This window comes from Panthera onca, chromosome D2 (genome assembly GCF_046562875.1).
Source record: "Panthera onca isolate mPanOnc1 chromosome D2, mPanOnc1 haplotype 2, whole genome shotgun sequence".
Classification (NCBI taxonomy): Eukaryota; Metazoa; Chordata; class Mammalia; order Carnivora; family Felidae; genus Panthera; species Panthera onca.
Genome location: NC_138349.1, coordinates 18,074,803 through 18,093,626, shown reverse-complemented (window position 1 = coordinate 18,093,626; position 18,824 = coordinate 18,074,803). Strand labels below are relative to the sequence as shown.

At 41.9% G+C, this 18,824-nt stretch overlaps 1 protein-coding gene across 9 annotated transcripts in view; it reads left to right on the top strand.

Annotated features, from left to right (window-relative positions):
- Positions 1–18,824, top strand: part of VTI1A (vesicle transport through interaction with t-SNAREs 1A) — a 348,742-nt gene that overhangs the window by 231,961 nt on the left and 97,957 nt on the right. The window contains exon 9 of one of the 9 annotated variants that reach the window (XM_060641505.3): positions 14,797–16,871. The exons of the other annotated variants lie outside the window; for them this stretch is intronic. Within the exon in view, the coding sequence (XP_060497488.2) occupies positions 14,797–14,800 (4 nt within the window). The 3' untranslated portion in view covers positions 14,801–16,871. Of the gene's footprint in view, positions 1–14,796; positions 16,872–18,824 lie in introns of those variants that run through there. 9 annotated transcript variants of the gene reach the window in all.

The following is an 18,824-nucleotide window of genomic DNA, read 5'->3' as shown; positions in this document are numbered from 1 at the left end:
AAACATAAATTAGGAAAGCCTCTGCACAACTTTCCTCTAGTGTTTCCTTGGCGGGATTCTGTTTTCTTAGTTTTCTTTATTTGAGCCGCGTCTCCAAGAAGAAAAAATAATCACCCGCTTTGTCAACGTACGCTCTGGAACTTGTTTAAGCAAAGAGTCAGGTCACAACACCCAGAAACTATGCTTTATCCTGCTGAGGAATTGCATTTTCTTGAGTATGTACCGAACTGCATGAACAAATCATTAAGTGACACAAGCAAACAGGCAGAGAGAAGTAGTCAAAAATCCTCTGACCTTTGCTGCAAGGGCGGCCGACAGAAGACTCTAGCTTTAATTGTTTGTTTCTCTCTTGCCAGTTTTTGTTTCAACGAAACATTCCGCGGTCTTGAGGCAAAAGGTGATTGGGAAGGCAATATTTTGATTTTAATGGTTGTATCGATTGTTCTTTATTCAGAATGATCAAAAGTATTTTCCTAGGTATAATCAAATAGCATTTATACACAAATCATTCCAGTGAAGCAGAAAGGGCCATATTAATTTACTGTATAGGAAATGGAATTTAAGCACAAAGTTGCCGATCTTTCGCTTTTCTTCTGTTTCTTGGGATTTTAAAAAAGAATATTTGATGAAATAGCCTCTCCCAGCAGAGAAATGAGTGGGCTTAAATAGGTTTACTGGCTTATTTTGTTTACAGCTTTGTCTCACGATAAGAAATAAGGTAGCTACCTGAATTTTTTTTTTTAATCTGTTAGTATATGTACACTTGGGTTGGTTTTTTTTTTTTAATTTTTTTTAATGTTTCTTTATTTTTGAGAGAGAGAATGAGAAAGAGCAAGGGAGGGGAAGAAAGAGGAGACAGAGGATTCGAAGCGGGCTCTGCATTGGCAATACAGAGCCCGACACGGGGCTCGAACTCACAAACCGTGAGATCATGACCTGAGCCAAAGTCCGACGCTGAACCGACTGAGCCACCCAGGCGCCCCTACGTGCCCTTGTTTTAAGGTCTCTTTCTTTACCCTGTAGGAAGGCATCAATAGCACATTCTGCTTTTGGTCTACTTCCATTCTTTTTAAAGTCACGTCCAGGATTCTGTATTCACCCTTTAAAATAAGAGGATTCATTTGCTTCGGAACGGAAGACCCCAGCACCATTGTAGATTCAGAAGCTAATATATTTAGCAAATAATGTCAGACAAACCTTCAAGTCTGACTCCATCACATTTTACCGCCAATAAGCACCGTCAAAACCCTCGCTCTCTGGCACAGCATTTTATATCTTCAAAGATGAGAACAAAAGGAGTCCTAGCTGCAGTTAAGTTTCCCTAGATGAGACAGTCGCCCCAAGCCGGTGAACCATGCAGCGTATCAAACTTTAGTGTGATATGCCACCGTAGCCTCCAAACACTGTGGATTTGTCTCACTACACTGAGCATGGTCTTCCCTAGTCTCTGGCTGTTGCCTTCTTCCACCTGGAGCATTACCCCGGTCTTTGCTTACACTAGCACAACACTACCACTGTGTTTATTGAAAACTATAGATGTAAATTCTTCGTGATGAAACCGAGACAGGAAAAAAGAAATCTAACTTCAATTTTTTTTTTTTCAGTTTAATAACTTATTGTGTTAAGTTAGGACAACACAGAACTATTGCTTAGCAACCCTGGATTAGGCAGAAAATAATTTAAGCTCCCAAATGAGAAACATTTGTAATAGAATATGCTCTAACACTTGCTTTACCACATGGCTTAACACCCTTTTGCTCACACATGGTTAAACACATGTTTGAACTGATGTTTTAACACCCCTCTCACACATCTTTATGTTCTTTGTTCACATATGCTTAAACACATGCTTTGACACCCTTTGTGCACTCATTGTTGAGCACAGGCAGAGTATTGTCTTGGGTCTCATTCTCTCGCAGTGCGTTGGTTGGTAGCCAGCCAAAGCCTGGTACCTGGGAAAGTAACCGCTCTTCCTGCCAGGTGACCTCCACTCTTGGGTTTTTCTTCAGTCCGTCTGGAGAAGGGAATCCTCACAGAGGTGACCACCACCATGGTCGTTTGTGTCTACCATACCCCCTGAGGGGTGGCTTGTCAGCTGTTTCAGCAACGGATGTATCAGGTCACAAAGTATTGTTTTCCACCCTGGCCAGTCCACTTGTATTTTCCCAGACTCCCAAGCTCCAGCGTTTTACTCACGGCTGGATGTAGAATTGAGGTGATTTTTCCCCCCCTCTTAAGCCTCAGTTGGTGATTTTAGTACAGTTGAAAATATGCATAGCAGGATGAGATATTTGTGTTGCAGAAATCTGAACATAAATGGAAAACCTCTGGCCACGAGTCTGATGGTTCAGATCCTCTGTCTTCTTTTACCTTGTGACATCTGGGGTCACTCTAGACGAGGTGACTGTCTCCTCTTCACTCTGACCACCTAAACCTTCCATTGGTAGATTCATAAAGGTGAGATCTTTTTCCTAAAAGCAGAGGACTCACTCTGTGACAGCAGTTTAGAGTGGTGACTTTGAAGCCAGACTGCTCGGGATTGAGTCAAACTTAGGTTTCCTCATCTGTCAAAGGGGAGTCCTGATGGAACATACCTTATTGAATTGTCATAAAGATTTAGTGGCACAACCCTTATATATCATGTACACAGTGTCTAGTCCATAGTAAGTGCTCGAAAATAGTAGCTCTTAATTCGAGTAGAATAAAATAGGGACAAAAACCTAAATTTAAACAGAATACTACAGTTTACAAAATATGTTTAATCCATACTTTTTAGGTTGCTGTCAGAGCACTGTGAGGCAAAACACTGTCCCCACTTTACAGGTAGGCAAACTAAGACCCATGTATCATAATAACCCCACCAGAAATCTCACAGTTAATAAGTAGCGAGGTTGGATGCTGAATGCTGCTCTCCTGGCATCTAAGGCAGTGTGTTTTCCCACCATGTTACAAGGCTGAGTTCTATATGATATACAGAGAAGTACCAGAAAGAGCCCTTCCCATCAAAGAGCTTGCAGAAGTGGAAATATACTGACAAATGAAAGATAGCTTCCGCTTACTGAAGCTACTGATATTGTTGGAGAGCATTTGTAGAATAAATCCTGTTAGTCTATACCCCTACCTTAATGACATTCAGGACTATAAAATGTGCTGCCTGCCTAAATCTTCATGGAAATTTCATTTTACAGGTAACCTGTGCTCACGATTATCTGAATATAAGAATCAGTTAAATTCTGTGACTTTCAGGTCCCAAAGAGTGCTAATGGATGCTAAATTAAATTATTTGAAAATAAATTCTTACCTCACTGATTGGATCCTAAAGGTCAATATTAAGGAGACCTTACAAACCCTTGAGTCTGGTGAATCAGAAGGGTGCTTTTTTATTATTGTACATTAATAACTGAAGCAATCTTCATAGCTGGCTTCAAAGATAACTTAAAGGTGACTGGAATCCTTGAACTAACTTTCCATGTTAAATTAGTTTGGACCCAGATGCAATTGGACCATTTAAACATTTAAACACACAACAAAATCAGCCAGGAATAGCAGCCCTTGGATGCCTGGCTTGAACATGTAAGCAGGAATTAGTGATTACTTCGAATGGCTGGGAGATCCCAGAGGACAATTTGGGAGGCTCTCCATTCCATTTTGCCCAGGACACAGAATTGTTAGTACAAATACCTGGCAACATCGGAATACAGGTGCAGATTTGGAATATATAAAGCCTCCCTTTGGTTACTTTGTATTTTAACTGCATTTCACTATGTTGAAGTTCAAGATCAAATACTTGCATTTTAATGTAGCATTTGCCAGATTTCCAAACCTCTAAGCACAAAATCCTCAGCCTTCATTTCTTTGCTTGCCTGGAAATCTAGGTAGCACCGAGCCAAAAGTTAGAAGTTATGAAGTGAGATTATACTTGATTGGGAACAAAAAAAGTCCTATGTCCAGAAATGCAGATGTGCACAGCAGTCCTAGGGGAATGTTGGTATTTGATCTCCAAGTCTTAAAGGTTCATGTTCCCAAGGTTAAGAGATGCAGAGAGCCAACTTTTATTTGTAACTAATGCTGAAATTGCTCTGGAGATTCAAGAAGTATTACATTACAAATCACTCAGCTTTGGAAGTCCTATAGCTAGTAAGTTACGGATCTCACCGTGTGAGAGGAAGGGGCAGTAAAGTGAAGGACGTCATTCATAAACTTCATTTGTACTGTTGCAGCGTGATCGTGCATCATGCCTATGCTGTATGAGTGTTTTCATTCCAATGAGAAAGGGAAAAGCGAGCATAAGAAGTCCATGAGTCAAGACCCCAACTAAAAGAACCAGGAAGCAAAGACCTCCTTGTCTAGGGAAATTGGGAGGTGGGGTACAGCAGTCAACTCGGGCAGCAATCTCTTCCTTCTTTTCTAATATCTGACTTCATGACCTGGAGCAAGTATTTATTGAGCAAGCCTCCCATTTTAGTGAAACTTAAAGCCTAGGTATTCACAAAATAATATCCTTTAATACACAGGGTGCCTATGGCCATCTATGAACAAGATACACATAGCAGACATTTCACCTCAAGGGGAGAATCTTTAGTGGAACCAAATCTAATATGAAAAGCAAGAGTAGTTAGAGGTTGGGGCGCCTGGGTGCCTCAGTCGGTTGAGTGTCCGACTTCGGCTCAGATCATGGTCTCGCAGTCCGTGAGTTCGAACCCGCGTCAGGCTCTGTGGTGACAGCTCGGAGCCTAGAGCCTGCTTCAGATTCTGTGTCTCCCTCTCTCTCTGCCCCTCCCCGACTCATGCTATGTTTCTCTCTCTGTCAAAAATAAATAAACATTAAAAAAAAAAAAAGAGTAGGTAGAGGCATTATTAATGTGTCACACAGCTGCCATTTTTTTCTTTAACTTTAATAAACCGTATTCCTAGAATAGGTGCTTTGTGCTCTGGTATTAACTAATTAGACTCCCTTTTTGGCTAGACCCTTTTTCTTTTTCTTTTTTTCTTTTTTTAATGTTTATTTATTTTGAGAGAGAAAGAGACAGAGCGTGAGCAGGGGAGGGGCAGAAAGAGAGGAGGAGGAGACACAAAATCCAAGCAGGCTTCAGGCTCTGAGCTGTCAGCACAGAGCCCGATGCGGGACTCGAACCTATGGACTGCGAGATCATGTCCTGAGCCAAAGTCGAATGCTCAACTGACTGAGCCACCCAGGAGCCCCTAGACTTTTTTTATTTTAAACTAAATAGTGATCTGATATTGTTTTTGTTTTAGTAATAACTTTGTTTCCAACAACAAAGAAAAAATGGATAAATCTGTGTTTTGGTTACAGGAGTAAGCTCTCGTAGGTAAAATTTACCTTTTATAACTTTTCACCAATATCTGCTACTAATATGTTTGCTTTCATTGTGAGGTTAATCCTCCTTGCTACAAAATGTTTTCTTTAAGAATTAAATCCATTAAATCACACTTTGGGAGGCTTTTTAAAGTGCTCAGAATGTGGGGCACCTGGGTGTCTCAGTCGGTTGAGCATTCGACTTCAGCTCAGGTCATGATCTCGTGGTCTGTGAGTTTGGGCCCCCTGTCAGGCTCTGTGCTGACAGCTCAGAGCCTGGAACCTGCTTCGGATTCTGTGTCTCCCTCTTTCTCTGCACCTTCCCCGCTTGCACTCTGTTTCTCTCTTTCTCTCCCTCAAAACTAAAATAAACATTAAAAAAAGTTTTTAAGTGATAGGATGCATGATCTTAAAAATATTGCCAAAATTTGCAAAATAGTGCATGATATGTCATTAACATCTGCTATGTAATTGCAAATGTGCGATATACTTTACATGGACACTGTAAAAGTAAAATACAGGAAAATGAAATGAAACACTTACATATCATTTACATCACACTAATAAATTCAGATTCAGGTTGTGGCATTTGAACATTTGCTACCTCACTCATCCTCACTAATGATATTTTTCAGATCTTAGGTTTTAATAGATGCACTGTGGAGTTTAGAAATAATCATTATTTAGGTAGCTGAAAAATACCTTGCCAAGATTGATAATGAAAGTTATTCAAGATGTTCTGTCAAAATTCTTTCCAATTAGTGTTGAGGTCTTGAAGGGCCAGACTTAGCTTTTTATTAATATGTTCAGTTTATTAATGTATTTTTTGATATACGCATAGTGTGACTATCTAATACATCTCATGATATTGCATAATTATGGTGCCTTTAATTTGTTGTACCCCAGTCTATTCTTCGGTCTTATTTAAAATTCAGAATTACTTCATAGTTTCATAACTAATAACTCATTAGGAAGCCTTGCAGTGTACCCGAGGTTACCTCTAAGGCAATCCATATTTAACAATAAACTAGAGAAATATCTGACTGCTTGACTGTCATTGACCCGCTTAAATATTTAAAGTTATCATTTGACCCTTTGTCTAACCACTTATAGAAAATGAAATAAAGGTTGTGTATGAACCCAGGGAAAAAGAAGTCCTTTCAGGTAGTCTTTTCTAAATGAAGAAAACTGGTTGTGCTGTCAGTAATCAAATACTTAGATAATACTTAGATAATAATAATACTTAGATTGTGTGTGTGTGTGTGTGTGTGTGTGTGTATGACACAATGCTGACAATATATTTTTTAAAGATAAAGGGCCCATTTTTTCTTCTTTTTTTTTTTTTAATGTTTATTTTTGAGGGGAGGGGAGGCAGAGAGAGAGGGGGACAGAGGATCCAATGCGGGTTCTGAACAGACAGCAGTGAACGCACACAGGGCTCAAACTCACCAACCAGGAGATCATAACCTGAGCCAAAGTCAGACACTCAACTGACTGAGCCACCCAGGCGCTCCTCTTTTTTCTTACTTTTCAATAAGACATGCAAATCTAAGCATGTCATTCTATAGTGATCAAATTGAGGTTCGTTGCTAATTACCATAATAATTTTATATTCTTGTTTTTTCTATTATATCTTAAAAGATTGCTTTTGGCTTGTTTCTGTCTTCCCCTCCGAATGACGAGAAATCAAGACTGTTGTTTTTAATGCTTTGCTTTTTTTTACCCAGATAAGTAAACAAAGTTAAAAATTACAGTGGTTCAACCCCTGGATTACTGAGGTGTTTCTTACCTATATTATTTAGACTTCGTCTTACTGTCTGATAAGTAGCTGAATGATGTTACAATTAGTCCAGCATAATACTATGGCCATAGCGATGTGATTTAACTAACATTTGTTCGGTATCTACATGATAAAAACAGTGGTGGGTTCAGCAGGTATACAAACATGGGGTGATGCTGGGGATACCTCATATGAGACAGTGAGGTAATTGGGGTCTATTTTTAGATGCTGTGTTGGTTAAGATTCTTAGATTTGGCAGGACCGAATCCTCTAGCTAATTTAAGCAGGAAGAGATTTGCTAGAATAACATATAGGCTCCTTGGGAAAACTGATGAAGCTAGTTTGGATGCTACGTGGCAGTAGCCAAAGAGTTCAACCCCACTGCCCAGGAGAGCTCACCGCTACAGTCATGGACCACATGGCATCTTTGATGCAGGAACTGTACTCCATAGTCTCTGCCAAAGCTGTCCCCCAGACACCAAATGCAATCCCCTCTCCTGTGCGCGTTCGCGCATGCGCATGCTCTTTCCCTCTCTCTTTCTCTCCCTCTCTCTCTCTCTCTCTCTCTCTCTCACTCACCAGAGGTACCCGCCTCCTCCCATGCAGCTGCGTCATATTGCTCACATCCGCTTTCTAAATTCTGCACCAACGTCTGCCTCACAAAACCTGGGCCACATCTGGAACCTGGTCGCAAGAGAATCTCCAAAACATCAGTTTAGTTCTTAGCTTTCTAGCCTTTGCGTTCAGAGACGGCTGCTAAAAGGGATGCAGATCTGTATGGAAGGAGCCAGTGTGCAGTTACCACGCACCCCTCCTCCCAGGGATGCTGTGGAACGGTGATTCTCAAACTGTGTTTCAAGGAGCCCTAAAATTTGGCCCGCCCACCTAAAGCTGGCCAAGGAAGAAGAATCGACCAAGCAGGCAGGACTTCATCTGGAGCAGCTCCATGTTACTCTGGTCATCTGTTGAGTATGTATGTCTGTGGTTGGTTAAAAAAAAAAGTGCTCTCATTTTTTGGCACGTTTGCGTCTCTTAAAAAGTTTCAAACTACTGCTAACCTGCATACGTGCCTCAGTGTTCTGCCTGCTCCCTTTCGTGCTGGACAGATCATAACAAATATAGCCCAGCATTTCTTTCCAAAGCAAGCTTTTAGATGGAACACAGTCACTTTTTTTAGCCAATATTTGAAAATAATCAGGGAAGTGCTGCTGACAGGCCCATTTAAATTAGGATTTTTAGTGTGAAGTCACCACCTCCTGAGAACACGGCTTTGAGTTGTTTCAAAGCCCTTCCAACATCTTCTCAGAAAACCCCCACAGTGGAGGGCTACCCAGTCACCATAGCCATACGGATGAAGGGACTGGACACATTTAATTACTCTTCAGCTACTTTATTTCATTGGACTTCAAAAACAAAATTAGCAGTAGCGGGAGACAGTGGTTACACAAGGTTAAATTAATCAATGCGTGCTAATTAAATAACTTTGTGCCTATGGCGTCAATGCCTGTTTCAGATGGTGGAGAGCTCTTCCTTAGTCAGTCTTCCCTACTTTGGTCTCCCTACTTGCAACATGTCACCATGCAGACGAAATGGAAAGGAAACAATCTCTCAATTAAGTAGGGGAGAGACAGCCCTATTACCGCCACCCAGATTGGTCCTCAGGAAAAGATTGGGGTGAGAAGCTCTCTCCCTACATTTCCTGTAGAGCACCTGCCCGCGAACGGCATATGTGGCCATTTGCCCTCTGATCCACAGCCGATACGCACTGAGGAAACCTGGACTTCTGCCGTCGAGTCCGCGACTTCCCCATCTTTCCTGTATTTTCAGGATGGCCTAACCTCACCCCTACCTGTCACGCCACGTCAAGATCCCAAGCCCCCAAATAGCCCAGCAGCCCAACAGTGCTTTAAAGTGCTGGAAGCTGTCTTCGCGTCCACAGGCATGTTTGTAAGGGGTTTGTTCTCACTTGCTTAAAATAGGCTTCAGAGAATTTCGTTTTTGTCGTATTTTGCATCATTTTCTCACCCCAAAAGAGAAAAAAGGTGGGTTTGTTGAACTATTCATAATTTTTAAATTCTTAAAATATGAATTTCACGTTTATTGTTGAATATCTTGAGGCTTCAGAAAGGTGTAGAGGAAAGAAATAAAACTCCCCATAAGCCTCATCGTCCATCGAATCATCGTTAGCACTTTCATACATATTCTTCCCATCTTTTTTCCATGCATATTTTACGTAGAAACGATTAAATATTTCATTGGCATTTTAAGCTTTAGAAACCTGCCTGTGATTTCCCGTTACTATGAATGAAAATTTTAAAGTCATTGTCCTCATTTGGCAGATGATGTATTTTAACGTAAAGAACATAGAATCTGCCAAAATTATTTATTTCAGTTTCGCTTATACATTGTAAAAGTCTCTTTGGCTCACGCAGTTGCCTTGTAGGGTTTTTTTTCTCCGTTCAGCTGTAAAGAATCAAACCAAAATTAACAGCTGCAGTCCTGGCTGCACTTTATTAAGTATGTAGTCAACTTTTTCACCCCTGTTCCTGGCGAAGTTTATTTAGGTAAAAGGTTGATAACGTCCTTCACCCCAAGGACAGAAGTTTCTTCTTTCTTTTCTGTCAGACACTTCTATCCTGCTAACATTCAAGAAGTTAAACGTGAAGTCACTGCTTCCTTCTCTCTCCTATAAATGGACCAGTCCCTCCACTGTGTGAGCCAGATTTATAAAATATATCATCTCACATGCAAAACAGAATGAGTCTGGAGTGTATGTAGGGTATGTGTATTCGCATGGGCTTGTTGAAATGCACAATAACCCAGAAACATTTGTATTTTGAAAGAGACTGACGTGGAGTACGCCTAGTTTATACACGAGCATGTTTAGATAAATGGAGTAACAAGTCTGTGTAAACAAGTTGCGTTGATTACGAGAGCAAATGTAAGCTTGGGGATATTTGTGTTTCTCAAGTATGGCCCTGTGTATTCCTTACATAAGGGACTGTTTTCCTAGAAGTGGTAAATGTGGAAACCCTCATCTGTAATGTTTAATGCCATGCCGGCCACATCTTCCCCAAGATCCTTTGTTTTAATTGTTCTTCTTATTAGAGATATTTCTAACGGGAGGTGTTCTACATACCAATGGAAGCATTGCACAGTACTTTCAACAGAGTCACTGAGTATTCCAAGTAAGAATAAACGTTTCTGATGACATGGCATTTTTCAAATATTTCCACCATTCAGTGATGTAGTTTCTGATGGCCGAATACAATAAATGCTACTCATCATTTATACAAAATCAGGCTGTACATACGTCTATTTTGTAGGCTTTTGCACTTAGCCATTTGCTGTGACCATTTCCCCTTGACGTTAATTATTTTCCTAAAAGGATGTTTCTTAACAGTTCCTCTCATAGGAATGCAGAGAGCAATTCATTTACGGGTGGAAATCCACATCCAGAAACTTCACGCAGTCCCCATTATTTCCAGTGGCTTCTAAACTATCAGCATGCTTGCCCTCAAATTTCTGTAGTAAGTTTACTTAGGGTTTAGCCTGGGGTGGGAGGTGATGAGAGGGACCTCTGTTCATCCCCTTCCTTGCTTCCATCATGTCCCTGATTAGACCATCTTCTCTCCAGCACATTTTCTCCTTTATCTCACTCACCTTCTGCCTTTTAATTCCTGATTATTCTTTGTCTTCATTCCCTTTAACCACCATTTCTTCCCAGTAATTGGTTCCTTTTGGGGAGGCCTCGTCTTTTGTCAGTGGCTGGTTGCTTTGCTAACAGATACTTCAGTGAAGGGATAACAAGTTGGAGCCCGATATTTTCGTAGATAGTTTATGGATGAAGATTTCTGCCCTCGCTCTCCGTGCCCCTAACAGTGTCTGTCTTCTGATGGAACTGGCCCTTTGACGCCTTGGGCAGACCTCAGTGTTCCCTCAGTGTTCTTCCCAGCTGGCCTGCTCTCTCTTCACCTGCATTCCAGCCACACCAACCTCCTCCCTGCTCCCCAGACATGTCTCAAGCCTTTCCCTTGCTCCTGCCCTTCCTCCTGCCTGGACAGTGACCTTCCATCTCCCCCATCAAAACCCTACCCATCTTTCAGAGATAAGTATGTATCTTATTTAGGTCAGTGTCTGTCTCCTCCACTCTACTACGTGGTAAAGTCCTTGAAAACGAGGAATATGTATCTCTCATATTTGACTCTCAAAAGCACTGGACACAGCTCCCTACACCCGGAAGGTGCTCATTAATCATCGGCCCTTGAGAATTTTTAACCTTCTGATGTGAAACCACTGATTCTCCCCCCAGTTAATGTCTTTACGTTGTATTTATTTAATGACATTGCAGAGTAAGTTTAAAAATTGTGATGGTTTCTATAGAAGGACAAAAATGACCTATCTCTGTCATGTCTTTAAGCAATCTCCAAAGAGGAGTCAATTCTATGTTGATATTAACTCTGAGCTCGTGCTGTTGCCTGTTGATTTTTTTCCAGACTAGTAGCATAACTTACCTAGAAGTCTTGAGCCATATGCCTTAGCTCTGATTTCCAGAGTCTTCCTCAGCTTTGGTAGTCAGTCTGCATTGTTGTTCTTTTATGTGTACGTGCGTGGTGACCTTGGCTTTTGGAATAATATTACATTGCAAATCAAATTCTGCCTCAAAAGAATTTTTCTTCCACAATTTTCTGCATTTCTGAACAGGTTACAAAATGTCACAATTCAGTAGGGCCAATTATTAAGTTTTCATTTAATGGGCAGTTTTAATGTTCTCAGAGAATCTGAATAGTAATAGCATTTTAAACTTCTGCCTTCCATTTAAGGACTCACCACTAGCTCTCTCTTTGAGCACACCTAGTTATATTTTTGGGTATCATTTAAATTCAGGCTCCCAATTGGTAGGAAAATCAATGAGTTAATGAACAGCCTCATCTTTAAAACTTTTCAAATATTTTATCCTAATTATAAGGCCTATCTAGTGACATTAATTTGATGAAATCCCCGATCATCAGATTGTGCAGAATAGCCCAGACCCAGGAGTCATCTAGAGCATTTTCAGGTTAACAAACGTACTGTTTTTTTTTAGGATGAGACCATGGCTTTGCTTACTATGAGAAAAACTTTCAACTGTTAAGGTTTGGGATTCATGTCAGGGTAGGTCAAACTTCATGCTTTTGTTTCCTTAGTTGTGTGTGTTTACCATGTTTTAGTTAGCCTATATAAATGGAAAGCATTGCTATTACCAATAAAATCTCCCCTTACATTTGCATAGCAAATTTTTTATTGGTAAATCACTGCCCTGTGCCCTTGTCCTCAGACTTGCTGAGCTTCATGGTCGCTCTCCAGCCATACAGTGAGGAAGTGGAACCAGAGCTGGCCAAGACCAAGCCCGGTGACTTCCCACATGCCACTCGTGTGTGTTCATGTGAACCACCTTGAATCCTGTTGGGGACAAAGTGGAAAATAGGCCAACGATGTGGCGACTGTTGAGTCATTCATTTCCTGCCATGTCGTCTGCACCTCCATAGACTATCCTCTGGGACGACAACGAAGATGAGTTCTCCAAACACACTGACGCTACAGCTTGAGAGAAACCCCCCCAGGCAGGCATCATCTCAGTCCACCCTATAATCCAGTTGCCTCTGTGTGGTTCTCTATTTTAATCCTTGTCCCTCTTTATCCTAATCAATTCTCTCTCCATTCTTCAGCTGAAGACAGCCGACACATAGTCTCGGGGAGGTAGAGATCCCTTACGAGCCTTGCTTGCTCAATCCTCCCAGCCTTCCAGTAAGTTCAAAGTAGAAGTCTTAAGCCCCTCCCTACTCCCTCAGTTTTGGACAAGGCACCAAATTAGTAATCAAACCTGGATCTCCTGGTTCCCAGTCTGCTTTTCTGTTCATGCCACCACCCCCCCCCCCCCCCATACACTGCTCTACCTACTTCAGGTACATCGAGACTGAATGTCATCCTCTATCACCCTCCCTCACCAGCCAGAAAGTTGTAAGTGTCACATTATATTGGACTGGCCAGCTCATAACTAAAAATGTATTCTTGCATTTCTGCCCTCACTGGACCGGTATAGAAGCAAATTGGAGGCCTGACATGTATTCTTGGCAAAAGCTCGTAACTGTGGAGTACAAAAATTAAAGTCCTCCTGGAAATGCTCGTCTTCTTAATGATTTTTTGGCCAGATACACAGTAGGACTCAATAACTATATGTGGACTGAATGATATAATCCAGCTATATTAAATAAAATATTATATCACAAACACATAGGCATATGTCAATGACACAAATCCAATTAAATATATAATAACCCAGAGGGGAAGAAAGAAAAAAGAATATATGTTGATGGAGGGGGCGGTGTGAAACTGAGTAGAAAGGCATTTCCTTCCCCAGAGAAGCCGTGCACAGTGCAACACAGGACCTGTTAAGGAAAATCTCACACAGGACAGACTTGCCCACCTTGGCTTTCCATTCGCTTTTCACTTCCACTGCTCCCTCCCGCAAACATGAACTGATTTGCTTCTGTTGCTAATGGAGACCGGTGCAGGTTCAAGGGGTTTTGATTACATAACATCTCACTGTGCCCGTATGCAGATTGAATGGATTCAGACCATCGGGATGTGCTCTCCTGTTGTTTTTAAATTCAGGGTGACCAGCGGAGCACTTTTCAAATTCAGTGGAGCAAATGCTGCAGCCACCACGAGGAGGCCTCTGAAACCAGCCCCAGATGCAGAGGACACATTCCACTGACCTTCTGTCTCCTGTTTCTGATCTAGGACCCCTGTCCTAGCTCTAGAGAGCTCCTTCCCATGTTTTCATGTCTACCCGAGACTGTCTGGAATGGCCCCCACTCCCCATCCCATTCTGAACCTCTTAGATTGGAGGCTGGGCCATGGTCCCTGTGGATAACTCCTCCCTCCCCAGTTCCTGTCTCTGTCTGACCACCGTGCTGCCCTCACCAGCCCACCAGAGTACCTGCAGTCACCTGCAAAACTGTTGGTTATTTTAAGCCTCTTCGGAATCTAGAAAACAGGTCTTTTCCTCTGTTTCCAAACCAGAAGTACCTAGCGAATGATTTATTTTTAAAAAAAAAATTGTTTTAATGTTTATTTATTCTTGACAGAGAGATACACACACACAATGTGAGTGGGGGAGGGGCAGAGAGAGAGGGAGACACAGAACCGAAAGCAGACTCCAGGCTCTGAGCTGTCAGCACATAGCCCGACGCAGGGCTCGAACGCACGAACCATGAGAACATGACCTGAGCCAAAGTCGGACGCCCAACCAATTGAGCCACCCAGGCACCCCACAAATTTCTTAACACTTATTGTCATGATTGCTGTTGTCATCCTAATTGCCATTTATTTTAAGAGCACTTATATGTGGGGAGTCTGGGTAACTCAGTCAGTTAAGCATCCAACTTCGGCTCAGGTCATGATCTCACGGTCCATGAGTTCGAGCCCCGTGTCGGGCTCTGTGCTGACAGCTCAGAGCCTGGAGCCTGCTTCCGATTCTGTGTCTCCCTCTCTCTCTGCCCTTCCTCTGCTCTCTCTCTCTCTCTCAAAAATAAATAAACGTTAAAAAAAAAAAAAAGCACTTACATGGCAAGTGCTCTATAATCATTACGTAATTTCATTTCATTTAACCCTCAGAGCAAATCTGTAAGGGAGGCATTATTATTTTCTTTTACAGATGAGGAAACTGAGGCTTAGAAAAGTTCAGTAACTTGCACAAAGTCACACAACTATCAAGTCTCAGCCACGATTGCAGCTACTCCTGTCCATCAGCCTTAAGCGCTCAGCTCTCCTTGTCTGAAACCTGATACCAGCTGGGTTCTCATCATGCAGTCAGCCTCCAAGGAACATAAGTAATGCATGTGGTCAAACTGAAATGCCTGTTAAAAATCAGACTATGGGGGCGCCTGGGTGGCTCAGTCGGTGAAGCTTCTGACTTTGGTTCAGGTCATGGTCTCGTGGCTCGTGAGTTCGAGCCCCACATCGGGCTTTCTGCTGTCAGCACAGAGCCTGCTTCAGATCCTCTGTCCCCCTCTCTGTCTGCTCCTCCCCTGCATGTGCTCTCTCTCTGTCTCTCTCAAATAAATAAACTTAGAAAATGTCAGACTAAGCTTCTATTAAACTATTAACTATAAACTATTCAAATGCTTCATTTAGATTATCACTGATGTTTTCAGTCAATAACTTGAGAATCAGAGTTTTCAGAAAATACTTAAGGTGTGTATTTACCAGCTCCTCCCACCTTAGCTGGGGAGCATGGGCCACCGTGGGCCTGAACAACCCACATATGTGTGCCAAGGTTGGCACAAGAAATAATTTCCTTATGGCACATGGAGATTGCTACCCTGAGACCACAGGCAAAATAGCAAAATGGCCAAACAGGTCTTTGGTTTTTTGGTGCCCAGCTCTTTCCTTCTATTCTTCCCTTCCTAACACCGTGGTTCCGTTCTGGTGTCTGAATCTCCCCCTGTAACCAGTTGCATCCAGGCCAGCCTGTCCCAGAAGGGCATTCCCCAGCGAACACTCTCAGCCTATGAGACACAGTAGTCTCTATGACTGGAAAAGCAGTCTGAGGAAGGTAAACCACACTCAGACCTAGTCTTGGGGCATAACAGAGTTTTATAAGAGTGAAAATGGAGACAGGTAATATTATGAACTCTGTAGACCTTTACCTCTGTTTAGAATAGGCCACTGTTTTCCATGCTGTGTTGCATTTCTGCTCAAATACCCCTGTCACCGCTCTGTGCCCTTTCCCTGCTGTCTTTCTTCATAGCACATGTCACTACTGGGAATTATATTATGTATCTGTTTGTTCATTGTCATCTCCTCCCGGAGGATATAAGCCCAACAAGAGCAGCAACCTAGTGTTGTTTGCTGCCGTAAACCCAGCATCGGCAAGAGGGCTTGGCACATAGTAGGTGCTTAATAAATATTTATCAATGGAAAGATCAACCACTTATGTTTCTTCTGAGAGAGGCAGCTTTTACTTTAACTCAGTTTTTTCCCCAAAAGAGCAAATTTAAGAACATGGTTTTACTGTTCTTATTGCTTGAGATGAGGTGATTTTTTTTTTCTTTAAAAGGACAATTTAGAGTTGATCTAAAGAAAACATTTAAGTAAATACTAGCTCAGGTGATGCTCAGGTATGGTAAAGTCAGGAAAACGGTATTTGAGTGTCTAGAAAACACAGTGAGTTCAGAAAACCCTGATCTCACAAAATCCACCATTATATTAGTGGATAACCTTCATGTGAATAAAAAATTACAGTGGTCTACACAATTCATCTTGAAATAATTACGAGCCAGCCTTTTCAATCTCACATGATGTGCACCGTGTTCATGGTTCTCTTAGAATTATTTTTGGCTCTGGGAGTTATGTGCATAAAATTAAAACCAAAACTTATCCACATTTGAGCCCAAATATTTCCTCTTTTAAGCTGTTCCCGTAACTTTGAAGTCAGGGTTAAACCACAGGCTTATGTTTTCTTATAATAATTTTTTTTAAATATTTGGGTCCAGTGATACCTGCTAACTGGGCTCAGGAACATTCAAGAACAAATTGTGCCATATTATTTAAGTTCTTCCTCATTTTACAAAAATGAAATATCACAAATTACTGAATTTTAATGTCTCCTGAATCTCCGAGCCAAAAAAGAAGGAAGATAAAACTAATGACTAATTTAAACACTAAAAAAACAAAGAAAGAAAGAAAGAAAGAAAGAAAGAAAGAAAGAAAGAAAGAAGAGGAAAGAAAAGAGAAAAGAAAGAGGGCAGGAGATAGGAGAGAGAGCCAAGTGAGCCAAGATTGCTTACCTATTATGATGATTGTTATTAAAATCACAGTTTTATGGTGGGGGGGGGGGAAGAATATGCTTTTGTGGTGCCAGGTTTGAGGGATCCTCTTTGTTAAAACCTTTATCAATGAAGTTTAAAAACTGAGACTAGTTTCTTTTGGGAAGCCTTTTAGTTGGGGGAGTGGGGCAGGTGACTGGACAGGGAACAATAAATGGGAGGGGTGGAACCATGCTGTTAATAAAAATATAGTTTTCGTATGTTTGAATAAAGGCGGCTCATGCTCTCCTTGTAGACCTCCAGTCAGTGAGCCTGTGCACTTCCTTTTTCCTGCCAGATATTTGTTCCTGGCTGGAAGACATTTTAAGATATTTATTTGATGACACACACCTGCTGGGTAGATGAAAAGCAACCGCTCTGGAGGATGACCTACTTCAAGGGCGCAGTAAGCTTCTGAGGACTTTGGCAGGTTGTCCTTAAATCATTTGAGTGCATCTTGACATCACCTGTTGAACATGTCTAAGGCTCGTGCATTTTCCAGACTTGTTGGAGGCAGAGTTGCTAACCCCAGAAAAGAGATGACTAAGTCAGTCATGACTTTGTAAAAGTGTACTCACACAGGGAAGATGCACTGCTTTACCAAGCCAACCCCAAGTATGTGAACCGCCATTCTCGGTGCTCGGGATAGAAACTGGCCACTGTGGAGTGGACCATCTAGAAAGTGGACCTAGGAGGAATACACGCCAGTATGGTCCAAGATAGAAGGTACAGAGAATGAGGGTGGAAGATGAGGGAAAATGCCACGAACGAAATTCTGATGCAGTGTTCTCCTAGGAATTTACCAGACAGAGGTTTCCAAACGAGATCAGGGCAGAACATGGGATGTTTGAAATGCATTAGAGACATTGTCACCAAAGGAGTCCTTTGAAGCCAACTTACCTTTACCTGTTCATTTCCACACCCGTTTACTGAGCACCAGCTGCTGTGACCAAGGGAGGCCTTAGGTAGTAAAGATACAAATGTAAAGAATTTGTATCTCCTTGTCAATATACACAATCTAGTGAGAAAACACACCTTAAGAAGAACTGTTTTCATAAACTTTAATACGATGTAACAATAAGTGTACACAAAGAATTCTTTTCCCTGTTGGACTTCCTGGGGTTGGTGATGCCTGGCCTGAGTTCTGAAGAGTACGTGTGAGTTAGCCAAATAAGAGAAAAGAGGGACATGGAGGTGTTAAAATATATGTTGTGCTCGGGAACTGCAGACTGTACAGTTTTACTCCAGCATGAAAAGCAAGGCAGGAACCAGTGGTTGTACCAGTGGGTGTCTTAGAGGAGCTGTAGCTTCCCTGCCCATCACAGCCAGGACCACCCCAAGCAAACAGTCAGAGGACTGTGCTTGCTGCATAAATGTAGTTCAAGGTAAGTTTCCTCGCACCCCTGCTGCCCTTCCTGTGTGTGGGAATCTAGACCTTTCACTGTGGGGACGTTGACCACTGCGGGGGGAGTTCTAAGCTCTGAATCAGTACTGAACTGGGGCTTGCCTTGTTGATTTACAAGGAGTCTTTCTCTGTTACTTTTAGCTAAAAGTCATGGTTTAAAAGACTAGACTTCATACGTGCCCTCTGCATTATTTAGGATAGGAGTCTTCATTCAGGTTTCCTTTCCTCTTCTTCTAGTTGTCTACTGCTGTGTAAGTAACCCCGCCAAAATGTAGCGGCTTAGAACAACAATAATGAGCCATAACTTCGTTATCACTCACAATTTCTGTGGGTCGGGAAATGAGGAACAGCTTGGCTGGGTGTCCTGACTCCAAGTCTCTTATGAGATTGTCTTCAGACAGAGCCTGGAGCGGAAACAGTTGGGAAGAGACAAGATCCCGTAGCAGCTAGGGACTGCCTGGGCCCTTCATT